Source organism: Eurosta solidaginis, chromosome 4 (assembly GCF_040869045.1).
Source record: "Eurosta solidaginis isolate ZX-2024a chromosome 4, ASM4086904v1, whole genome shotgun sequence".
Classification (NCBI taxonomy): domain Eukaryota; kingdom Metazoa; phylum Arthropoda; class Insecta; order Diptera; family Tephritidae; genus Eurosta; species Eurosta solidaginis.
The window spans coordinates 135047048-135067461 of NC_090322.1; the positions used below are offsets into that span (position 1 = coordinate 135047048).

At 32.9% G+C, this 20414-nt stretch overlaps 1 protein-coding gene across 7 annotated transcripts in view; it reads left to right on the plus strand.

Moving 5' to 3' along the window:
• The window catches only part of LOC137250359 (uncharacterized), a 429537-nt gene extending 418763 nt beyond the window's left edge, over nucleotides 1–10774 (plus strand). For all 7 annotated transcript variants that reach the window (XM_067782997.1, XM_067783001.1, XM_067783003.1 and 4 more), the window contains exon 5: nucleotides 348–10774. In XM_067782997.1, coding sequence (XP_067639098.1) covers nucleotides 348–1121 — 774 coding nt within the window. In that variant the 3' untranslated portion in view covers nucleotides 1122–10774. The remainder of the gene's footprint in view (nucleotides 1–347) is intronic.
• Nucleotides 10775–20414: the final 9640 nt, after the last annotated feature.

The following is a 20414-nucleotide window of genomic DNA, read 5'->3' on the forward strand; positions in this document are numbered from 1 at the left end:
GACGACTATTTTCTGTTTTGTCTTGGAACTGTTTTCATGATTATATCGGAGTATATTGCAATAATTTTATGTTTTATTTTTTTGGTGTGGACTAAGACGCGGGTATAGGCTAGTATAATTATATTTAAATTAGAGCAAATATCAGCCACTCTAGATCAGGCGTTTCTATAGCAAAATTGTGTTCTCATCACGTATACCAAAAGTAAATCACTTTCAATTTTTGAAGACAAATGTTCTTACAAATCTTAGAAGAGAAACATTAAAAATTAAAGGCTAGATAGACTGGATTTGGCTTCATCATAAAACTTGATTATAGTTGGTATTTTTTATATTTTTTCTCGTTGCAGTTCACGGGCTTCATGACACGCTCACTTCCACTTAGCATTGATACATCAGAAGCAATAAACGCGCACGATCATCTTAGCAAACACAAAGCAAATTCATCTAACGTCGAAGTCACATCAACACACGCATCCGGAAGCAAATTCTACGCACCCATCACAAAAAATACACTTGAACACAACAGTAATGCAATTGCCACTGAAGCAGATAATGCTGCGGTATTGCCATATGATGAACATGACGAAGAACAGGATCAATCTGCGGAAACTTTAAATCAGCATACAAATTTCATTTTCAATTGGCATACTAAGAATAATGACATAAGCGCAATTGAACCAGTACAAAAACCAGATATAAATATGCTCACCATTGCCGCATTATCTGATATACAAAAACCGTTACTTTTTGGATTAACAGCTGGAATAATTTTACTCACATTGGTATTAGCTATGTATATATGTTTGATGAAGAGCTATCAGCAGTTACACGATAAGACTGCACTAATTGACGATAAAAAAGTGCATGCAATACTAACAACAATGTCACCAGCAGCTCTAGCAGCAGCGCGTGCCAATACAAAATTGGCGAAGCGTAAAACCAATGAAGGTCAGCAACGTGATGGCGGTGAAACTATCTTAATGGTAGATGCTGCGACGTCATTAGCATATCAACGTGGCAGCGATGATGATGAAGCTGAAGCAAAGCAAGCATTTGAACGGGTTGCTGGAGAGGTGTGTAGTAATCCAGCGATTTGTTCAAGAAATGCGCTTAAAGTGTAAGGAAAATTTTAAATTTAGATGATCGCACAGTCGGAAAAGGAGCAAAGTAGAATAAAGGGCGTGGGCGTTGAGTAATACTTCGAAAATACAGAATTGATTCTTAAGATTAAAACATGAATTGCGATGCATGCTCGCTCGCTGGGGAAAGATACGTGCAAAGAAATTGAGAAAAAAATAAAAATTTTATTAAAAAAAAAAAGCAAACAAAAAATAATTTACTTTAGCAATTTAAGAAGTAAAATATACAAATAATAATAAAGCTCTAAATAATCTAAAAATTAAGAAATTAAACGCAATTCTTTGCAAACTAATATAAAATAACTAATTTACAAATACTTAGATGTACTCATTTAATTCCGTATTTTCAACAAATGCATTCACTTTAATAGATAACACACACATACATATGCATATGTTTACATTTAAATAAGCATGTGTGTATAGTATTAAGCCGTAGTGACATAGCTAAATATGCAGCGTATGCAAATAAACAAAACGAAATGTTCATGCTGCAAATGCAAATTAAATAAAAATGTTAATGTTTTAGTAAGATTTTCAGACCAAACTGAAATATAATTCAGTCACCAAACCAAAATGATTTGAATTCATTGCAGCAAAATTCATTGGTTTATTGGTAGGATTTCATGACACCCTCCTTAACTAGAGTTCGCCAAGGAGATGAGGTAGATTTAGCAGAAACAGTTTCTGCTTTTCAGAACAGTTTTATCGGCAAATAACCAAAGCGAAATTATAATCGAGATATCGGTTTGTTGTCGGCTTATTATCTACATTTTACAGACGTGTCATCGATTATATATTGAAGTTATATTGGCATCCGTTTCATAGCAAACCGATGAGGCGTCGATAGCAAACGAATAACCAGCCTATAAGCATTTGGAAATAGTGCGATAAAAATTGATAACTTTCCGATAACAAATCGATAACTTTTTTATAACCAATTTACAACTTTTCAATAAAAAATCGATAACTTTTTAAAAATACTTCGAAAAACAATAATTTTCGGTAAGTTTGCGGTAGCAAATTGATAAATTTTTGATACCAAATCAACAACTAATCAATGATAAGCATTTGAAAAAATTTGTGATAACTTTCGAAAGTATTTCGATAACATTACGATAGTAAATTGATAACCTTTCGATAGCAAATGGCTAACTCCTCGATAACCTTTGCTAGAAATGGATTTTTCTTTCCTTTTCTTATCTACCGCAAGTACAATTTTCCCACATTACATGAGTTTCGTTTCTTTGCATACCCTGCTAATTACTAATCAGTACGAAAATAAACAAAAATTATACCATAAATGTGTATATATATACATAAATTATGTATATAAGCATTTAGACTGATGAAAATCAATATTCATTCTAAAATAATTATTCATTTGCTATAACAAAATTATGCATTTTATGTATGTGATGCCAAAATTTAAAATGTGTGCTCCAGTTAAGGCTCAACACTCATATGCATAGAATTAAATATAATTACTTATATACATACACACAATACATACATACGTACATGCATACATATATATATGTAAATATGTGTATGTAAAATTACATATTTCATTATTTACAATCGGTTGATTGCATTCATTTGAATCAGAGTTTGCTACAATTAAGTAATTATGCGAGTGTTATGTTTGGGAGAATGCATGTGTTGTAGGTATGAGTTTGGTGTGTATGTGCGTGCGTATGAAATAATTCGAATGTGCTTATACAAGTTTAATTACTAGACATTTCAACTGACAGCTGTAGAGTGTATATGAATATGGAAAATGTATATATGTGTGTATGTATACTTAGGTACATTCGATTTGGCTATGTTTGGTAAGTAATCAAGCTAAAGTTTGGAATGTTGAAAAGTTGATGTTTATAAACTATTTAAGTATATCAAGTATTATGCTATTATTATAGAAATTTAATATATGCAGCTATGGCTGGCGGTTGCACTAACTTGATTTAAAACCAGTTTTTGATAAAATTGGCGGCATTTTAAGTTATTCTGGAAAAGTTGGCAGCCACTTTTTACTACAAGGGTAAAGAGGACATGCTCGGTAATTTCCCACACTTCCACTCGGAGAAATTTTTTTCATTATGAGTGCCCCCCAATAATGTCCGGAAGGTGGCACATGCGTCCTAGTGGTCGCCAACGAACGATTTGCTTTCTCGAACGCACCCAAGAAAGAGCGAAAGATTCACTTACCCAACCTCTGCCAGAATGTCGAAAAACAGTGTGCCCAGATATCTCAGACGATTTTTTTGCAGCACTGGTTATCGGTTATCTTAATCCTGACAGCCTTTTCGCCACCGTCGGAGCATTGGTGCAATAGTGCAATGACCTCTGTTTTAAATTTACTTAGCTTCTCAGAAGCTAGTTACCTTCATATTCAAACCTGATCATAAGGACCTTGAGATCTCGAATTCATTCCAGTTGGTCCACAGCAATTCCCTTGCCCTACTATGATATTCCTCGAATTTCTTTAGATAGCCCAACGCTGGTAATACGAAGCTGTTCGTGTCGCGTATGTCCATTTCGAAACCTTTTCTGGACATCTCATCTGCAAATCATTTTTTTTTAAATATGGCTGTTCCATGTGACCCACCAAAAATAGACATTTAGGTGTTATAGCTCATTGGCGTCACATCCGCACGATATCCGACTTTAACACGTTGGATTCGAATGCCTTTAAAACAGTCTGACTGTCGACAAAGATCGTTACATTGATGTCTGGAGCCGCAATATCCTGTAGAAATATGGTTGCTATCTCTATAGCAAATACCTCCGCCTGGAAGAAACTGCATGAGTCAGGGAGTCGGTACGATTGATTAACCTGCAGATGCTTGCAGTACATTCCAGCTCCTCTTCCTTTTCCTCCTGTGAGCCATCTGTGTATATTGCTATGCCCCTACCACTACCTAGGCCTTCCTCACCGTTCTCAAAAGCACGTAGATTTCATGTGCTTGACCAGCCCTGCCTATTTATAACTCACTGAAAGTATTACTGCAAAATATAGGGGATTAAGCTAAAATATAAAACTTTACTCATTATTTTATGGAGTCAATAATGACCAAAAATCTCTCGCAATCTTAGAGGAAGCCCCACCTAGTAAAAAAAGGAAGCATTGTGCTCAAAAATTATGACAATTTTAATCCGTAAATAACTGAGACAATGACAAAAGCGTTCAAGTATTTTTAGGTCTTCCTTTGTCGCTGTAATGCTCAACTATTTCAGTATTTGATAAATATATTTGATAAATATCAATGTCACCGAAATTCTCGGCGCTCATATTTACAACGCTGACAAAGCAAATGTAGACATAATTGGACATCCACGTCGTCAGCATTACGCTAGTGTGACATTCGATCGACATCTACATTTTGGCGAGGAAGCAGTCGTAGTTGTACCTAAAGTCTAGAGCAGAACAAAATACTCAAGTCCATTGCCTGGAGCAATTAGAGTAAAGACAAAGATATGCCCATGACCACCTATAAGGCCGGCCACTTGTATGTCACGCGTCCCCAATATGGCCGCCGAGGTTAAAAGAGAAAATTGGAGAGAACAGCAAGCCTGTGAATACGCCGCGCTCTGAACTGCCACGGGATGTCTATTTAAAAATGTCACCAGAACAGCGTTGACACTGTAAGACGATAAGACTCCCATAAAGGAGAGAAATAAAATGCTGAACAAACAGTTTCTGTTTAATACGGAAAAAACCTGGAAGTCTTTACAGACACCTGACTGAAGGAGTCCTGCTTCCCAAGAACTTAAGAAGTCATCTACTTAAGCACTATGAAAAAAATCCGGCACTTACGATTTCAGCCGTATGAAGAAAAGGTGGATGAAAAGGCTCTCAGAGACATCCACAAAAAGTCGTCGGACTACAATGCCAGATACTGCCAGTGAGCCCCGTCGTTAAAGAGATATACCCTGAACTCGCAGTTGAGGAAAGAAACCTCCCCAATGGGACACGCGCCACTCTAACTCAACTTCGATCTAGATATTGCAATAGGTTAAAATCTTACTTATACAGAATCAACACCGGCATACCTAATGCATGTTCTGCTTGTACTATGTTCACACATGAAACCAACCACCTTTTTCATGGCAATGTGGAACCAATGCGCCTATCACCCTACTCCCGTTAAAGGATATGAATGACAATTTCTGAGTGGTCGCGCTTATTGGATGGGACGAAGCACTGCTACAAAAACATATCTGTATTTTTCTTTATCTCAAGTGAGTCAAACGCCAAACCGATACTAATTTATAAATTACATAAGCTCAGTTAACTCCAAAAGTGCAATCAAATAACCTTATAAAGAATCAAAACAAAAACAAATTTATTAAAAGTTAAAAATGATAAACAAATAAGCAAATAACCGTAAATTTGAATATAATTGCTAACTTTAAAATTTGATATTTGCTTTACTTTGAAGAGTGCAACTGACAACAACTTTAACATATTTTTTTCTTTCAAATGTGAACTTAAAAAATCACTTGTAGTTAGTGAAATTACGCATAGAAGAAAAAACCCACAACTGACTCCCATAATGGCACATTCAAACAAGCACACTTCCTTCCAAACCTACCTATTTGCACGCCCAACCTCCAAAAATACATATATATTTAATAAAATTGTAAATGAAAATTTATAAATAAAAGCTTGTCATTAAAAGAATAAAAAACCAAATTATATTTTTTTATTTTATTTTTTTTTTTCTATGTAGAAAGACTGGTAATCAAAACTAAGCAATTTTTTTTATTGAAAACGGAAGGAGTTTAACAAATTTGTTTATATGTGTGTATTGGTGTGCAAAAAAATGTATTTAAATAAACACAATTTTACATAACTACAAAATTGTGCACTTTAAGCCAGTGATGGTATGAGTGTGAGAATAAGTGAAATGTTGGCCAAAGTGTTCACATTTAAGCTGCAGCTAAGGAGAGTTAGCGTCTACCAACTTCTACAATATTTTTATAAAAATTTATATAAACCGAGGACGGACAAGGCGGACAGGCGTTTCAATTATTCTTTGTGAATTTCTTCGAAGCCATACTCCAGCGCTGATATATATTTTTAAAAATAAACTGGACCAATGCCACGTTTTTTTTTTAAAGAACTTTTTCTCAATTGCCTTCCGCTTTTATATTTAAGGTGCTCAAATTTTAGCGAAGCTGGATTTGCAAGCCTTATGCTATATTGAACAGCCGAGGTATGAAAATGCTTGAAAATAAAGTTTAGCAACAGAAGTCCCATTTTACATATTTTTAGACCACAAATCTTCAATATAGTTAAGAGCCATAACCAAAAATTTTGCAGCCCATTTTTTTTTTTAATTTTGTAGCTACACTTCCCGTAACGCTTAAGCTGCATAGGTCAGGCTACAAAATATGTTTATGCGGTAAGCCATGGCGTATGAGCAACTTAACATTCAATATCAGCCCATTATAAAACAACTTCCTTCCGTGCAGTTAATATTGAATTCGAGTAAGCTTTAAACGATTTATTGTGCAAGAAAACATTTTGCGAATGGTTTGCCTAGAAAAATCTTGGATACGTTATTTTAAATGAATTTTTCAAAATTGATATGAGTAAAATCAGACGGCAAATCGATTAGTTGAAACTAACGAAGGTAAAAAGAAGAGGAGAAAGAAAAGGAGCTGTACAATACCAATTTCGGTAATATTGTGAATGATAAAAACGATCATTATGGTTATCGATTTATAATCGAACATATATTGAGTTGTTATTGATTTCTTGTCGAAAATTGTTCGAGTTTTTATCGAAGAGTTGTCGATATGTTATCTAAAAGTTATGAGATAATGTTATCAAAATGTAACAAATTTGATATCCGAAAGAGATTGATTTATTGTCGGAGTGTAACCAGTTTTATATCGCAAAGCCATCGACTTATTGTCGAAAATGTATCGATTTGTTATAAAAAGTTCGATATGTATAAAATCGATAACTCTTGGATAGTCTTTTAAATGTATAATTTTTTGATAACATATAGATAATTTTCGATAAATAAACGATAGATTTTCGATAATAAATCGATGTGTTTCGATAAAAAGCGATAATTCGGAGAATCATTGATAATATTAATTATCGATAGCTATTGTTACCAGATGGAGGGTATTGACATTCCTTGCTAAGAGACTCACCTTTTAAACAATAAGGGAATTATGGCCAGGAAAACATCAAATTGGCAGCATAAATACCAAATATCGAAAGTAGATAAAGACTACAGAATGATTAGATAACAGGAAAAAGGGATATCCCGAATCTCTAATGTTAGAGGACGGCTCGAGAAACAGCGTTCTTAAACAAAATGGGACTAACGATAAAATGGAGAAAATGTATAGTTCTCCAATCGAAGTGTAATGTATTTCTCTAGGATCCAAATGTGAATTTGAATTAGTTCTCTAATAATTTTCTCGATTCGTGATCGAACTAGTTGTCTATCGTGTCTACAGAAAAGTTTTCTAACATTGGAGACTGTGTTTGCTGGGATACGATATTCATAATCGCTCTCTGTATGACCGCTGCAAATAATTTTCACAAATTTTAAATTTTTTTGTTGCAGCTAAAAATTATCAACATTTCACTATAATCTCACACTTCACATGCCGTCACGCACTTAAAAAAAATAAAATCCAAGCGTATGGTAAAACACAAAACTTTAGGCATATGAAGTTTTTAGGCAAAACAAAATTTATCATAAAAAAAATTTTGTAAAAACAAATTTCAAAATTTAACAGTAAGTACATTCAAAAACGAAAATATCACAAAAAAAAAATTATCAAATAAATACGCGTAAAAATGTACATTAAAAATATGTGTATGTATGTAAAATTGATGTAAATTTGTGTTTCTGTTAATGCAAAAACCACAACACTACCAACAAATGAAGATAAAACACCAAAAACAAACAATAAATAAATAAAAGGCTTCCACTGCTGCCATTGCAGTGCTGTTGGTTTTTTGCAAATCAACAACAAAAACAAAAAAATCGTACACGATTTACAAAACCAAAATCAAAAATAAAGCAAACAAAAAAACAACAAAATATGAGCACGTCGATATTCCTTTTAAAAACAAACAAACAAGCAACATTTGTATGTATGTAGTGTGTGAACAAAAAGCGACGAAGCACTTTCCACACAAACCAATAAAAGCTAAGAAAAAATTTTAGAAATTGTTGTTGGTATGTGTTGCGAAAATGTTGAAAACGCTGCCTTGTTAAGTTTTTTCTAGAGATGTCTTTTTTTTGTTTATAATAACTGTTTTTTGCTTTATCTGTGTATTTTATTTTATATACAAAGAAATATAAAAAAAATTCAATTGCGTAGTTATTAAAATATTGGTGAAAAAAATTTAGTGTAGAGCATTTTTTTTTTTCTTAGATGATACAAGATTTTAATAAATTAGATAAAAAATTTAAACCAAAGTTATAAATGCAATTTGCGAGCTAAAACAAAACTTGAACTAAGTTAAAGCAATTGGTTGAATGAACAAAAATAAAATAAAATAAAATAAAATAAAACAAAAATAAAATAAAATATATATAAATAACATGAAATAACCAGTAACCAGCCCCCCTTTCCTGTATAAATCTGTGGGCAAGCAGCTTTGTGGGTCTTGCACGTGTAAAAATTCAAAAATAATTGATTAATTTTGCTGGTTTGTCAAAGAACAACGTTAATTTTTTCATAGTCCGGCATACAGCAGCGAACAGAAAAATAGCAGTGTCAATTAATCTTTTTTTTAATATTCGATAATTTTAGAAAGAAGGTCTATGAATTTTGTAACTTAAACTATGTTGAGAGTTGGACCCGTACTTTATTTGAAACTGCCAATTTCGATTCAGTTTATCCATTTATTCGAAAAAATCGCATTTAGTTTTCGGCTTGCTTGAATTTTGGTAGGTTTACTTAGATTTACCGGTGTAAAAATTTTTTCTGCTAATCAAAAATTGATCTATTCAAAAAAATTTTAAAATTTTAAACAAGTACCCGGCATTATAGGAAGAGAGAGCCAGAGAGATATTGGGATATTATTAGGGAAAGAGAGGATAGGAAGTATTTGGGAGAAGAAAAGTTAGTTAATGGGAAAAAGACCGAAGGAGAGAAAGAGGAGTTTGGGCAACGACAGAAACTTCTTGAAATCCTTTCAAAATTATACAGAAAAAAAAAATATTGTTCGGGCAGAAATAAGAAGGTCCGTTAGACCTCCGAGTATTTCAATAAAAACTAAAATAAATGAAAATTTTTATACAGTGATAGCGATAGAATATGTGTAAAAATCACAAGATGACACATCAGCAGAAGCCTTCTAAAATATGGTCCGTGAATAATGCAAAACCACCACTCTTTCACACTATAAAATCTTACATGCAAGCAAAGCATTCAGATTAGTTTGAGTTGAAGCGCCCGAGAGTGAAACTCGTGTAAATTTATATTGTTAGCGGATAGTGAATCTAAATCCCTGTACAAAATATTTGGGTCTATTATCGAGAAATAATTTAATCCTTCACATCATACCAATTCATGTTGCGTAAAATATCTTAAAGAATTTACTAAAATAGCCTATGCGAATCTTTGTGGTTTGGTTTGACTTTTGGGATGAAATGTGTTACCCGAACCTTGCGCGAGTCAAAGTGTATTCTTATACATAGCCGAGTGCAATATCAACTGGGTTAGTAACCATAAAATAAAAAAGTTTGGCCCTAAATTTGAAGCTTATAATGAGAAAGCCTCGGAAAACATTGTTTAGTATAAATACAGACAAAACTTTGTTTTAAGTATTGTAACTTGGTTCTTTGACATCTGATCTTTTAATTGATAAGTCATTATTTTGACCTCGAGAAAGATATAACTTCGATTGAGCTGAACATTACTTTGCAAATTGTCGCTACTCATGATTTTATTAATTGGGATTCATAATGGGCTTTTGTGGCTATAAAACTATATGAAGACAATATCAGGGCTCAAAAAGACATTCTAGCGAATAATTATAGAGCTCTCAAGGCAAACCCATACAAGATTATGGCAAAGCGAATTCAATCCAACTCGCCGAGGAGGAGAACGTCAAGTCAAAAAACAATTTTCATTGATTGCGATTTACTGACATATTATTGAATGGAAAATATCAAGAAGAAGCAATTATCTAATGGAATAACAACACCTGATACCGAGTTCGCCTAGGGTGCTTCTCAAGGTTAAATTAATAACATATCAAATTTAAGAATCCCAATGCAAATAATTAACTTAAAATAAAAAAAAAAAAACAAATGCGGCTGCTGCCGCAAGGATCAACAAATTTTCTGGGACATTTTCAACATAAGCTTCAAATTTAGGGGCAGACCTGTGCAACATTTTTGTTTTGTTTTTTTTTTTTTTTGTGACCCAGTCTAGTGCACTACAATGATAACCATTTTTTATAAAAGTTTTCCAGCAGTAACTAAGTAAATTTTGTTTGGAAATTGATAGCGCCGCTCGAGAATTCACTTCAAAATCGCATCAATGATCTGCTTGCCCATATACCCAAAAAAGCACATTGCAAAAACCAAAAACACATACACCGAAAATACTAACAATCAATACACCACTACAATTCCCATATAAATCACTGACTTCTTAATATATGAATATAATGTTCTGTACATATATATGTAAATATGTATATACATACTAAGAAATTAAAATAAGCAAGACAAATTGGTTGTAGTAGATTTGAGCTTCTAAACAACATTTTTCATTACTGCAAGCATAAAACGTATTCAAAGGTTAGAGCATTTCTTTACAAATAAAATATACTATTCATCTATTTATATCATTTTATATACTTTGGCATTCTGCAAAAAATGTTCGAAAAGACTCTAAAAGGAGTCATCGAATACCCCTCCAAGTCCCTATATAGACGTGTACTACTTAACGCCAACTGAGGTCCATATTTCGAGCAATTCGCGCCATATAAGTGGATTAAAAGTGGAATATCCTTTTTAACTGAGACTATTACCATTTATATATATGTACATAAATACAGCTGCAGATACGAAAATAGCAGTGGCAATTATTACAAAATTTCATCAATGAAATTATTATATTTTTTATAATTTTGTTTTTTTTTGTTTGATAGTTTAAGAAGAAACCTGTTTGAATATTTTAACTGAAACAATGCAAGCCATATTCAAAAGGGTTTTCAAAAAATTTAGGAAATTTTACCGTAGTTTTTAACTTTTTTTAGTTTTCTCAATCTTTTTAAGTATTCCGGTTTGAATCAATCAATTAAAGTCCAACAATGTACAAATATAAGTCTCGAAAAATCGTATTGATTTAAAAACTTTTTTTCAAAAGCTGTTATATATGTTTTATGTATATCTAAAAAGTCCTTATTGATCAATTTTGTATTAATCTTTTTTACTGAGTTCAACAAAACTCATGATTAATTTATATAATACTTGCACTGGCCTGAAATGAGTAGTTCTAAGTGAGTAATTTGAAAGCGTTTATATTAGCCTCATTGGCATTACCATTAACCTTCCCTGTAAGACTCGACTGCGGGATTGGAAATCACAAGAAAATGAACTGGCATAAATACATAGTTGGTTACAAAATAATATGATAAAACAGGAAAAATATATAAAAATTACAAAGCATTGTAAATGTGGCTGCAAAAAAACAAGTGGAAACTGCTACTAAACACTAAATTATGGCAAGGAAATGCGATCAAATGAGTCATTCCAGAAATGCGATTTGTATATGGAAATGCGTCGAAATTGACATTTTGCATCCAAATTGACGCATTTGGTGTAGGGTTAATGTGATTTTACTTCTATTTCATAAATTGTGTGTTGAAAAAGTTTATTACTCACCTTTTAAAGGGCATTAAAATATTTATCACTTTTATCGCATCAAAATTTTTCATATACCGACGGTTTCCTTAAAATAAAATTTCCATTGGAAAAGCTTTAAGCTTATTAGCTCGTGCAGTGATCTGCGTAGGAGAATATGGTGACTCCGTAGAAAATTTTGTGTGGTTATTTCGGAGTTAAACTGCTACTTCTGTGGGTACCAAATCGCAGCCGCTGTTTATTCTTAGTTGATTTGAATTTTTCGGTGTCTGCTTACTGTGCTATAATGTAGTGATCGATTCACTTATGCATCATTAGAAAACTCCGAGCTATAAATATGTAAATGTTTTATGAATTCAAATAGTATTCACTTTCAAACTCTTGATATGCTCGTTCATAAGTGAAATAAAAAATATGACAATGCTTGGAAATTTTTAAATCTATAAGTATTTTTTTAAATAAACACCAGAGTGGGGGTAGTGCATTAATGCATAAGCCTTCACTTACAGTTGAGTGGTAATGTAAAAAATATCAGCCTGTCTTCGCTTGTTCTTATGAACAGACATATGTTTCACCAAAACTTAAAAGCAAGTAATGAAATATTTTTAGCTACGGGGCCAAATTCGGGGATGAATTTTCATAAATTTGAGCAAATTTTTTTATCATTTTTCTTGCATTTTATCATTTCACAGAACGTGAATTGGCCCCCAGTTCAGTGCACAAAAATTTTTCTTCACTCATTTGATTGGAGGCATTAAAAGCTTACAATAATTTTATTATTATTTATTTTTTTTCGCTAAGTGGTAGTAAAAAAATAAAATGACTGCAATTAATTTTTTAGTCATATGTGAGAAAGGCAGCACTATCAATAAGCTGGAAAACGAATATTTAGTGCGCAACCCCCAATTATGATAAGAACCTACTCAACCGAGCAAGAACGTATTTGGATGGTTTTCTGATCTCTGGTTTTAAGGAGAGACATTCTGAAACCCCTTCGGAAAGAAAACTCACACAAATCAATGAAAATTTCGAAAGACCTATAACTTGCACTTTGTGGAAACAAAAATTGATTGGGCAACAAAATTGCATACTTAAACTCTTAGAAAGCCTTTATTAAGTTCGAAAAATTTTTTCGAAATTGAGACCGAGATTAATTTTTAGTAGTTTCAGTTACAGAGTTTATGCAAGTTTTTTCTTAAATTATAGAGATTGAAAAGAATGCTTAGTTGGCGCAATTTGCATAAATTTACCACTGTTGTTTTCATGTTTGCTACAATTTCTATGTATATGAAAGTTCATCTCTTCCAGCGATGGGCACCACTACATATACACGGTTACCAAATTGAGAGAATGTGTTAGTAAACACGAACGCGTAGTGAGCATTAAAGCACAATCAATTATCTATTTAGTTTGATCTTAGCGCTTGCACAGTGATCACTCGTCACACGCATTCTTTGGTACCCAGTTTTAATCGCTCGTGCGACACATCCTTACTGCACGACCACCAAAATAAAACTAAATAAGCTGTCGTTGATTCTGACGAAGTAATCTTTTGTGATCTCGCTCATCATATTATAGTCGCTTAAGGCTCCATTACTGATACTTAGCATAGACTTGACTTGGCTTGCGAACTGTCACTTACAGTTCTGTTAAATGAACATTGCATGTTACTGATTACTCAAAACTTAACTTGACTTAGAAGTCTGTTGAATTTTGATTTTCTATGTAAGTTCTAAGTGACGTTTACATTTTGAGATGCCATTTGTTTGTTTCCATTTCATTTTGACATTTTGTCATACAAATTGACATTTATTTAAAAATAAATTTCAACGCTGATTATGATGCCATATTTTATACGCCAAGTGGATTATAATCATGGCTAAGTTGCCAAGTTTACGCCAAGTCAAGTCAAGTCTATGCTAAGTATCAGTAATGGGGGCTTTAGTAAGTGCTAAGCTCACGCCCACCCCTGATCTCCTCCCTTATCATTATTATTGTTATGATAAACTTTTTCTTAAATGAAAAAAATTTTAAATTAGAATAGAAGAAAGAAAAAATTTAGACAATTGCTAAAGCTCGTTGTATAGATCCATTTCGGGAACTTCCTTTATCGGCAACGTTTAAGCGTCGCTGTTATAACCATTCAGCTATCACAGCGCATGTTTGTTTGTCATCATTATTTCTACTTCTATCCTTGTTTTCTTTCTTCTTTTCTAATTTAAAACTTTTTCATTTAAGAAAAAATTTATCATAACAATCTCTTCCAATTTGCGTCGTGCCCTCTTGATTTTCCCTAAAAATTGGTCGGACGGGACCTACATGTTTTATGGCGACTCCGAACGGTATCTGCAAAGCAGATGAGTTTTCACTGAGAGCTTTTCATGGCAGAAATACACTCGGAGCGCTTGCCAAACACTGCCGAGAGGCGACCCCGCTTAGAAAAATTTTCTTCCTAATTGAGAAACCTTATTTCTAAAATTTTGATGTTGCTTTGCCCGGGGTGCGAACCCAGGGCATGCGGTGTGGTAGGCGGAGCACGCTACCATCACACCACGGTGGCCTCCAATAATAACGACAATAATAATGATAAAATAATTAGGCCAACAAAATTCTTAATACATCCCAGAGCACGGGGAAAAAGTGTCAATAAATATGACACTATAGCATCATTGCCATGAATCAATTCCAATTATCACATCGTTTCTTCAACAGATATCGCAGCGCTGTGAAAAATCAATTGGCAAGAAACAAGGATAGAAGAAGAAATAACGAAGACAAACAAATAACCGCTATGATAGCTGAATGGTTATAGCAGCGACGCTTAAACGTTGCCGATAAAGGAAGTTCCCGAAATGGATCTATACAACGAGCTTTAGCAGTTTTTTTAAATGTTTTCTTTCTGCCATTCTAATATAAACATTTTGCCATTTAAGAAAAAATGTATCATAACAATAAGAATGATAAAATAATTATTGTTAGATCTTGAGCTCGATTTGAAACCGCGATCTTACAAATCAGTAGGCCGATATAACGACAAAAATTCCACATTCCTTTAATTTGATATATCTTTTCATTAAATGTGTATATAGAAATTGAGGAAAATTAATTCTTAAAATCATATTTACATAAGTACGACACATTAATAGTTATTCAGATACTTAATCCATACGAAATTGAATCCTTTACACATTCAATAACTCATTCAATCATGTATGTATTTATATGTCTAGCATTTATATTTTAACGGCCTTTAAACGCTCATTCAATCAAACTACAATCATGTTTTTATATGAATACGATTACATATGTAATTACATATATGTATGTGTGTACATCTACTTGTTCGTAAATTAATAAATGCTTGTAAGTAATGCTTTTAGCCATTCTTTCTAATAATTAGTATAGATACATATACATACATAATCACTTATTCATTCATTAAATCATTCATTCAGCAATTTATTCAACATTTATAAGCTTATTCTTATTTACTTACTTATATTTAATAATTCGTTTAGTCGCATTCGCATTTAATGTCACATTGCGTGCAATAATCAACTCATTCAATAAAACTTATTAACATCTCATATAGTTTAAATAGATAGCATTTAACAGTGTTTTATTAAGTGACACCTATACAAAACGAACTGTTTATCACTCGCTTATACGCCATTTATTAAACGAGTATGAATACATAAACACATACATAGTAGATGAATATGTTTGTATGCGTAAGTTCTTCGTATATAAGATATTACATAAACTTGATTAAAATCAATAGCAATTAAAATAATAATATATAAATAGCATAAGAAATAATAAGGCTATTGAGCAACAGATAAACGGAAACTAAAGACGCTGATCATATTACTTACAAACTACTACATATTCTACAAATAAGAAATAGAAATGAGTTAAAATTGTGCAAGTGGTTAAAAGTCTGATTTTCAAAATTTAATATATTTGTAAGACAGAGTTTTCAAAGTGGTTTTAATTTAAATAAACGAATAGTCAAGGTTGTTACGTACGGGTTTCTAGTTGACGCGCGTGCTGCCTATCACCTCGAAAAGCTCCTGGATTTCAGCAACTTTAAAGTTTCACGCACGATTGGTCCCTGGGTACTTGCTTAATGCACGTGCTAGCTCGCCGGACTGTAGGCTCTTGTGAGCCCGTTACATGATCGCACCATACGTCCAGAAATCTAGTTTTTTTTTAATTAACGAGAGCTCTCTTAAGGTTTGAAGTTAAACCACAACAGAAGTAATTTTACCAGAAACAAATAAGTTCAAGCTTTTTAAAAAGAGTTTCGACGGCATTCTATCGAATATCGATAAATTTTCTATTAATGTCGATAACTTTTTGAGAAGAGGGCGAAAGACCCAATCACTCGTGAGGTTCGATGTTTAAACATAAATAACAACTCGTTAACTTTTGGATAACAATAAATTTATACAATTTTCATAAGTTTCGATAAAAAAAAAATAGCTTTTCGATAACATATCGACAGCTCTTCGATATATAATAACAACCTTTCGATAAAAAATATGTATTTTTTCGACACAAAACTTTTACTTTCTATTACCAGGGTCGGGTCCCTTCTTGTACAAATCCAGAAACTTTGAGGGATTTATTCTTACTGTCTGGTATATAGACGAAGATACCTTTTCCCCAGAGGAGGTAAATAACACGCGAGTCGATCCTATCCAAAGGAATGCATATATATATTTTTTTCATTGCAGTTTTTCACAGAACGGTCTAGCCATTTTTTAAGACGATAAAACAACAATACTCTGACAATGCCTCTCAAAAGGTAATCTCAATTCTATCGGTTTTAATTTTTATTAAAAATCTTCATGGTGGAACTATAGCAGCGGCGCGTAGACCGTAGTATAAATAAAGGCAAGAGGGGTATGCCGCAAAGAGATGTACTTCCGATCGTGCTCGGGTCGTGGCCGTAACGACCTAACCTAGAACTGATGTATGCAAATTGGAACGATATGCTGCCATCCCTTGCCAAATTTTGAACGGAAACTGGCTGCCTGATGGGGTTGGAGTCCAGCACCGTGTGAATTATTTTCTACACATAAACAAACGCAATTTTGCCTTGTGCATACTTTTTGGGTATAGCTTTGTATAAACACCAAGTGCTCAGGGTCAGCTACTAGTAGCAGCACTTTGTTAAGCTTATACGGAACGTCCATTTACATATGAATCAAGCAGGGTATTATTGAAACCTTAGCCTTTGTTTTGTAAAATTTGGAATGTATATCCGGCTAATGTGGGAGTTATCAGCTACCCTATAATTTGAATTTGACTAAAGAACATACGATGCGACTAAACATAATGGATTTCATTCATTTTTATATGGAAGATGATAATGTGGAATCATCGAAATATTTCACATTCGACCGCACAGTTTTTGAAGAGAATTAGCTTGAATACTTTCGCATTATTCCTTAAATATATAAACCGATTTAAATTAGGTTGACGTCGGCGGTCCTTATTGAATATGTGCATAGTATTACCAAACGCTTGCTCGATTTCCACAGTGAAAAACCCTGTGAAAAACAAGGTCTTATGTTATAAAATACCTTTGTCCTCTGGCAGATACTTAAAGATTTTTAAGACCTACCTTACTTGCTGCTTCTAGGTCTGGTAGCTGTTTCACTCCTAACAGCTGGAGCCTAAAACTGGCGAGCGCAAAGTACAAACACAGTACGGCTCAATTATTTCCTCCCACCACCTGCAGTACCCGCATCTTCTATCACTGACAAGGGCTAATTAAAAAGCATGTGATTCCCAGAGGCAGTGTCCAGTAAGAATGCTTGTCATGAGCTTATAGTGATAAGAGTAACTTTGTTAGTCTTATGTTGTTAGATCTGCACTCAAAGTTCGACACTTTTCACCTCCGCGCTTAGCGCGCCTTACATGCTTGGTCGATCATATCCAACTTTTGTCTCGTTTTATCTCGCCCAATCTGATTGGGACGTCTGCTGAACGCTTTTTCATTTCCATATATTCCCACATAACAGGAAGGGTCTGTTAATTGAAAAATATTTCACACTGTTTAGATATTATTTTGATAGTCCACCTCAAAATTGCATGTTTGAAAAAATTTTACTTCACTCGCCATTTGCATGATTTTAATCAAAAATCGGGTTCCAAATACGAAACTATCAATACAAAATGGAAAATCTCAACTACTACAAAGAAATAGACATAATAATTATAAAAACAACTAATAGCAACATTAACAGAAATATAATTTTTGAAGAACTTTTTAAGTTATTTACTACCTATTTACAATTTTTACTAAATAGATGTAGCGTATATTAATAAAACATAAAAATATCTTAAATAATAAAAATTTATAACGTATTTCACAAATAAATAAGTAATAAAAACGTGACTACGTAAATGCATACATATTTGTAAACAATAAAAAAGACTGTAAATAAAAATTTTATATCTCTATACTTAAATAATTGCTAAGTAAGTTCCCTATATAAATAAATAAATTTGTTTAATTAAAAATAATAAATTATTAAGAAAACTCAAATGTGAAATTTTATTAAATATCTTTTGTTTAACAAGAAATATAGCGCAATGAAGAATAATGCAGTTGTCGCACATGCATTCACACAAATGCGAGCTGATGCAGCACATTGAAGCCTATGCTTGTATGGATCTCTTGCTCCGCTTGCTTTCGAAAGACATTACAATTTAGTTAAGCATGCATGGAGCATGTGGTAAATGTGGCAAGTGCATGTAGATATGTATATAGATACGCGTGTGATGATGGATGTAAAATTTTTAGTAGCATTTTAAATTATGCAAATTCTTAATACATTTTGCCTACTAATTGCAAATGCATTAAATTCATAAAATTTTTCTTTGTTTGCTAGCTTAACTATGCATGATTGTATGTATGTGTATATGAATTTGGTGCAAAATTGCCTTTGAACAACAATAATAATAAATTAACAATTTAAATCTAGGTTGCGCATTAGCAATTGAAACAACAGCTACAAAAATGTTTATGAAAGTATACTATGATAATCCTACACTAAAGGCCGCGGTACAATGGAATTTTTCATTTAACACAAGCTTTTGCATTCCAGTAACATCGCCACAATCAACCAAGATGTTGCGTTTATAAATATGAAGGAACTTCAGACTTGGAAAATGAAGTTTATTTCGTCTTGTCATTCACATACAAAATTTCGCGAAGCATTGTTATAAACATTATGCTATACGACAAAAATACTTGCTAACATATTTTGTGTCGTAACCATTTGATATATTGCAGTTTTTATTTGCGAAAAATGTAAGAAAGTTACCAAAGAATGGGAAAAATAATTTCACTTGCATAGTGTGTCAGCACCCTTAGCCAAACCAAATGTAAAATTCTTCTTGTTATGCTTTTCTTGCAACAAAAGTTCGAAGATGGCTAATTTTTCATGTCAGATGGCGCCAGTGTCGCTCAATCTTACGTTTTCCATAAAAATGCGTGCAATCTACTCATAGTGCATAATATTGAGTTAAACGCATCTATATGAAAAACTGCTTATGTGATGGGGCTTTAACTAATACATACATATATTTATATACCCGCATTTAAAACAAAAACAGTCACCGCAATGTGAACAAAGCGTGCTCGTCTGCCACATAGAAGCTAAACATTAAGAACAAGTTTTTCCCAATTAAGTTGTTTCTACACAATTGCTTGAACACTTTTTAAACACCCTTTGGAAAAAATTGTAAAAAATCAGTACGAATTTTGAAAGATCTATGCCTTTTTTATAGACTTAAATTAATTAGGCCACAAAACTGCGAAATCAATAAATATCGCTAACTATAAATTAAAAGTTCGAAGTTTTCGTAAAATTTTCTCGAATTTTCGAAATATTTCGAAAACGATTTTGTGATTGGTTCGCATAGTTTCAGATATGAAATTCGTGGAGGTTTTTTCTTAAATGTTTGAAAATAAAAAGAGAAGAATTAAAATTAATAAATTTTAATAGTCAAAAAAATAGACAAAACATGGGCGGAAAATTCAATTCTTATTTTGAATACTAAAAAAAATTGAAAAAGGTTCGCAATTTTCGTAAAAATATCTCCAATTTTCGAATTTTTTTCGAAACACTTTTAAGACTAGTTTGCAGAGTTTCATATACAATTTCAATTCATGCAGAAGGAAGGGGCCGCGGTGGTGTGGTGATAGCGTGCTTGGTCTACCTGGGCACAGACATAGCAACATCAAAAATTTAGAAACAAGTTTTTTCAATTAGAAAAAAAATTTTTCAAAGCGGGGTCGCTTCTCGGCAGTAATTTAACAAACACTCCGAATTTATTTTTGCCATGAAAAGCTTCTCAGTGAAAACTAATCTGCCTTGCAGATGTCGTTCGAAGT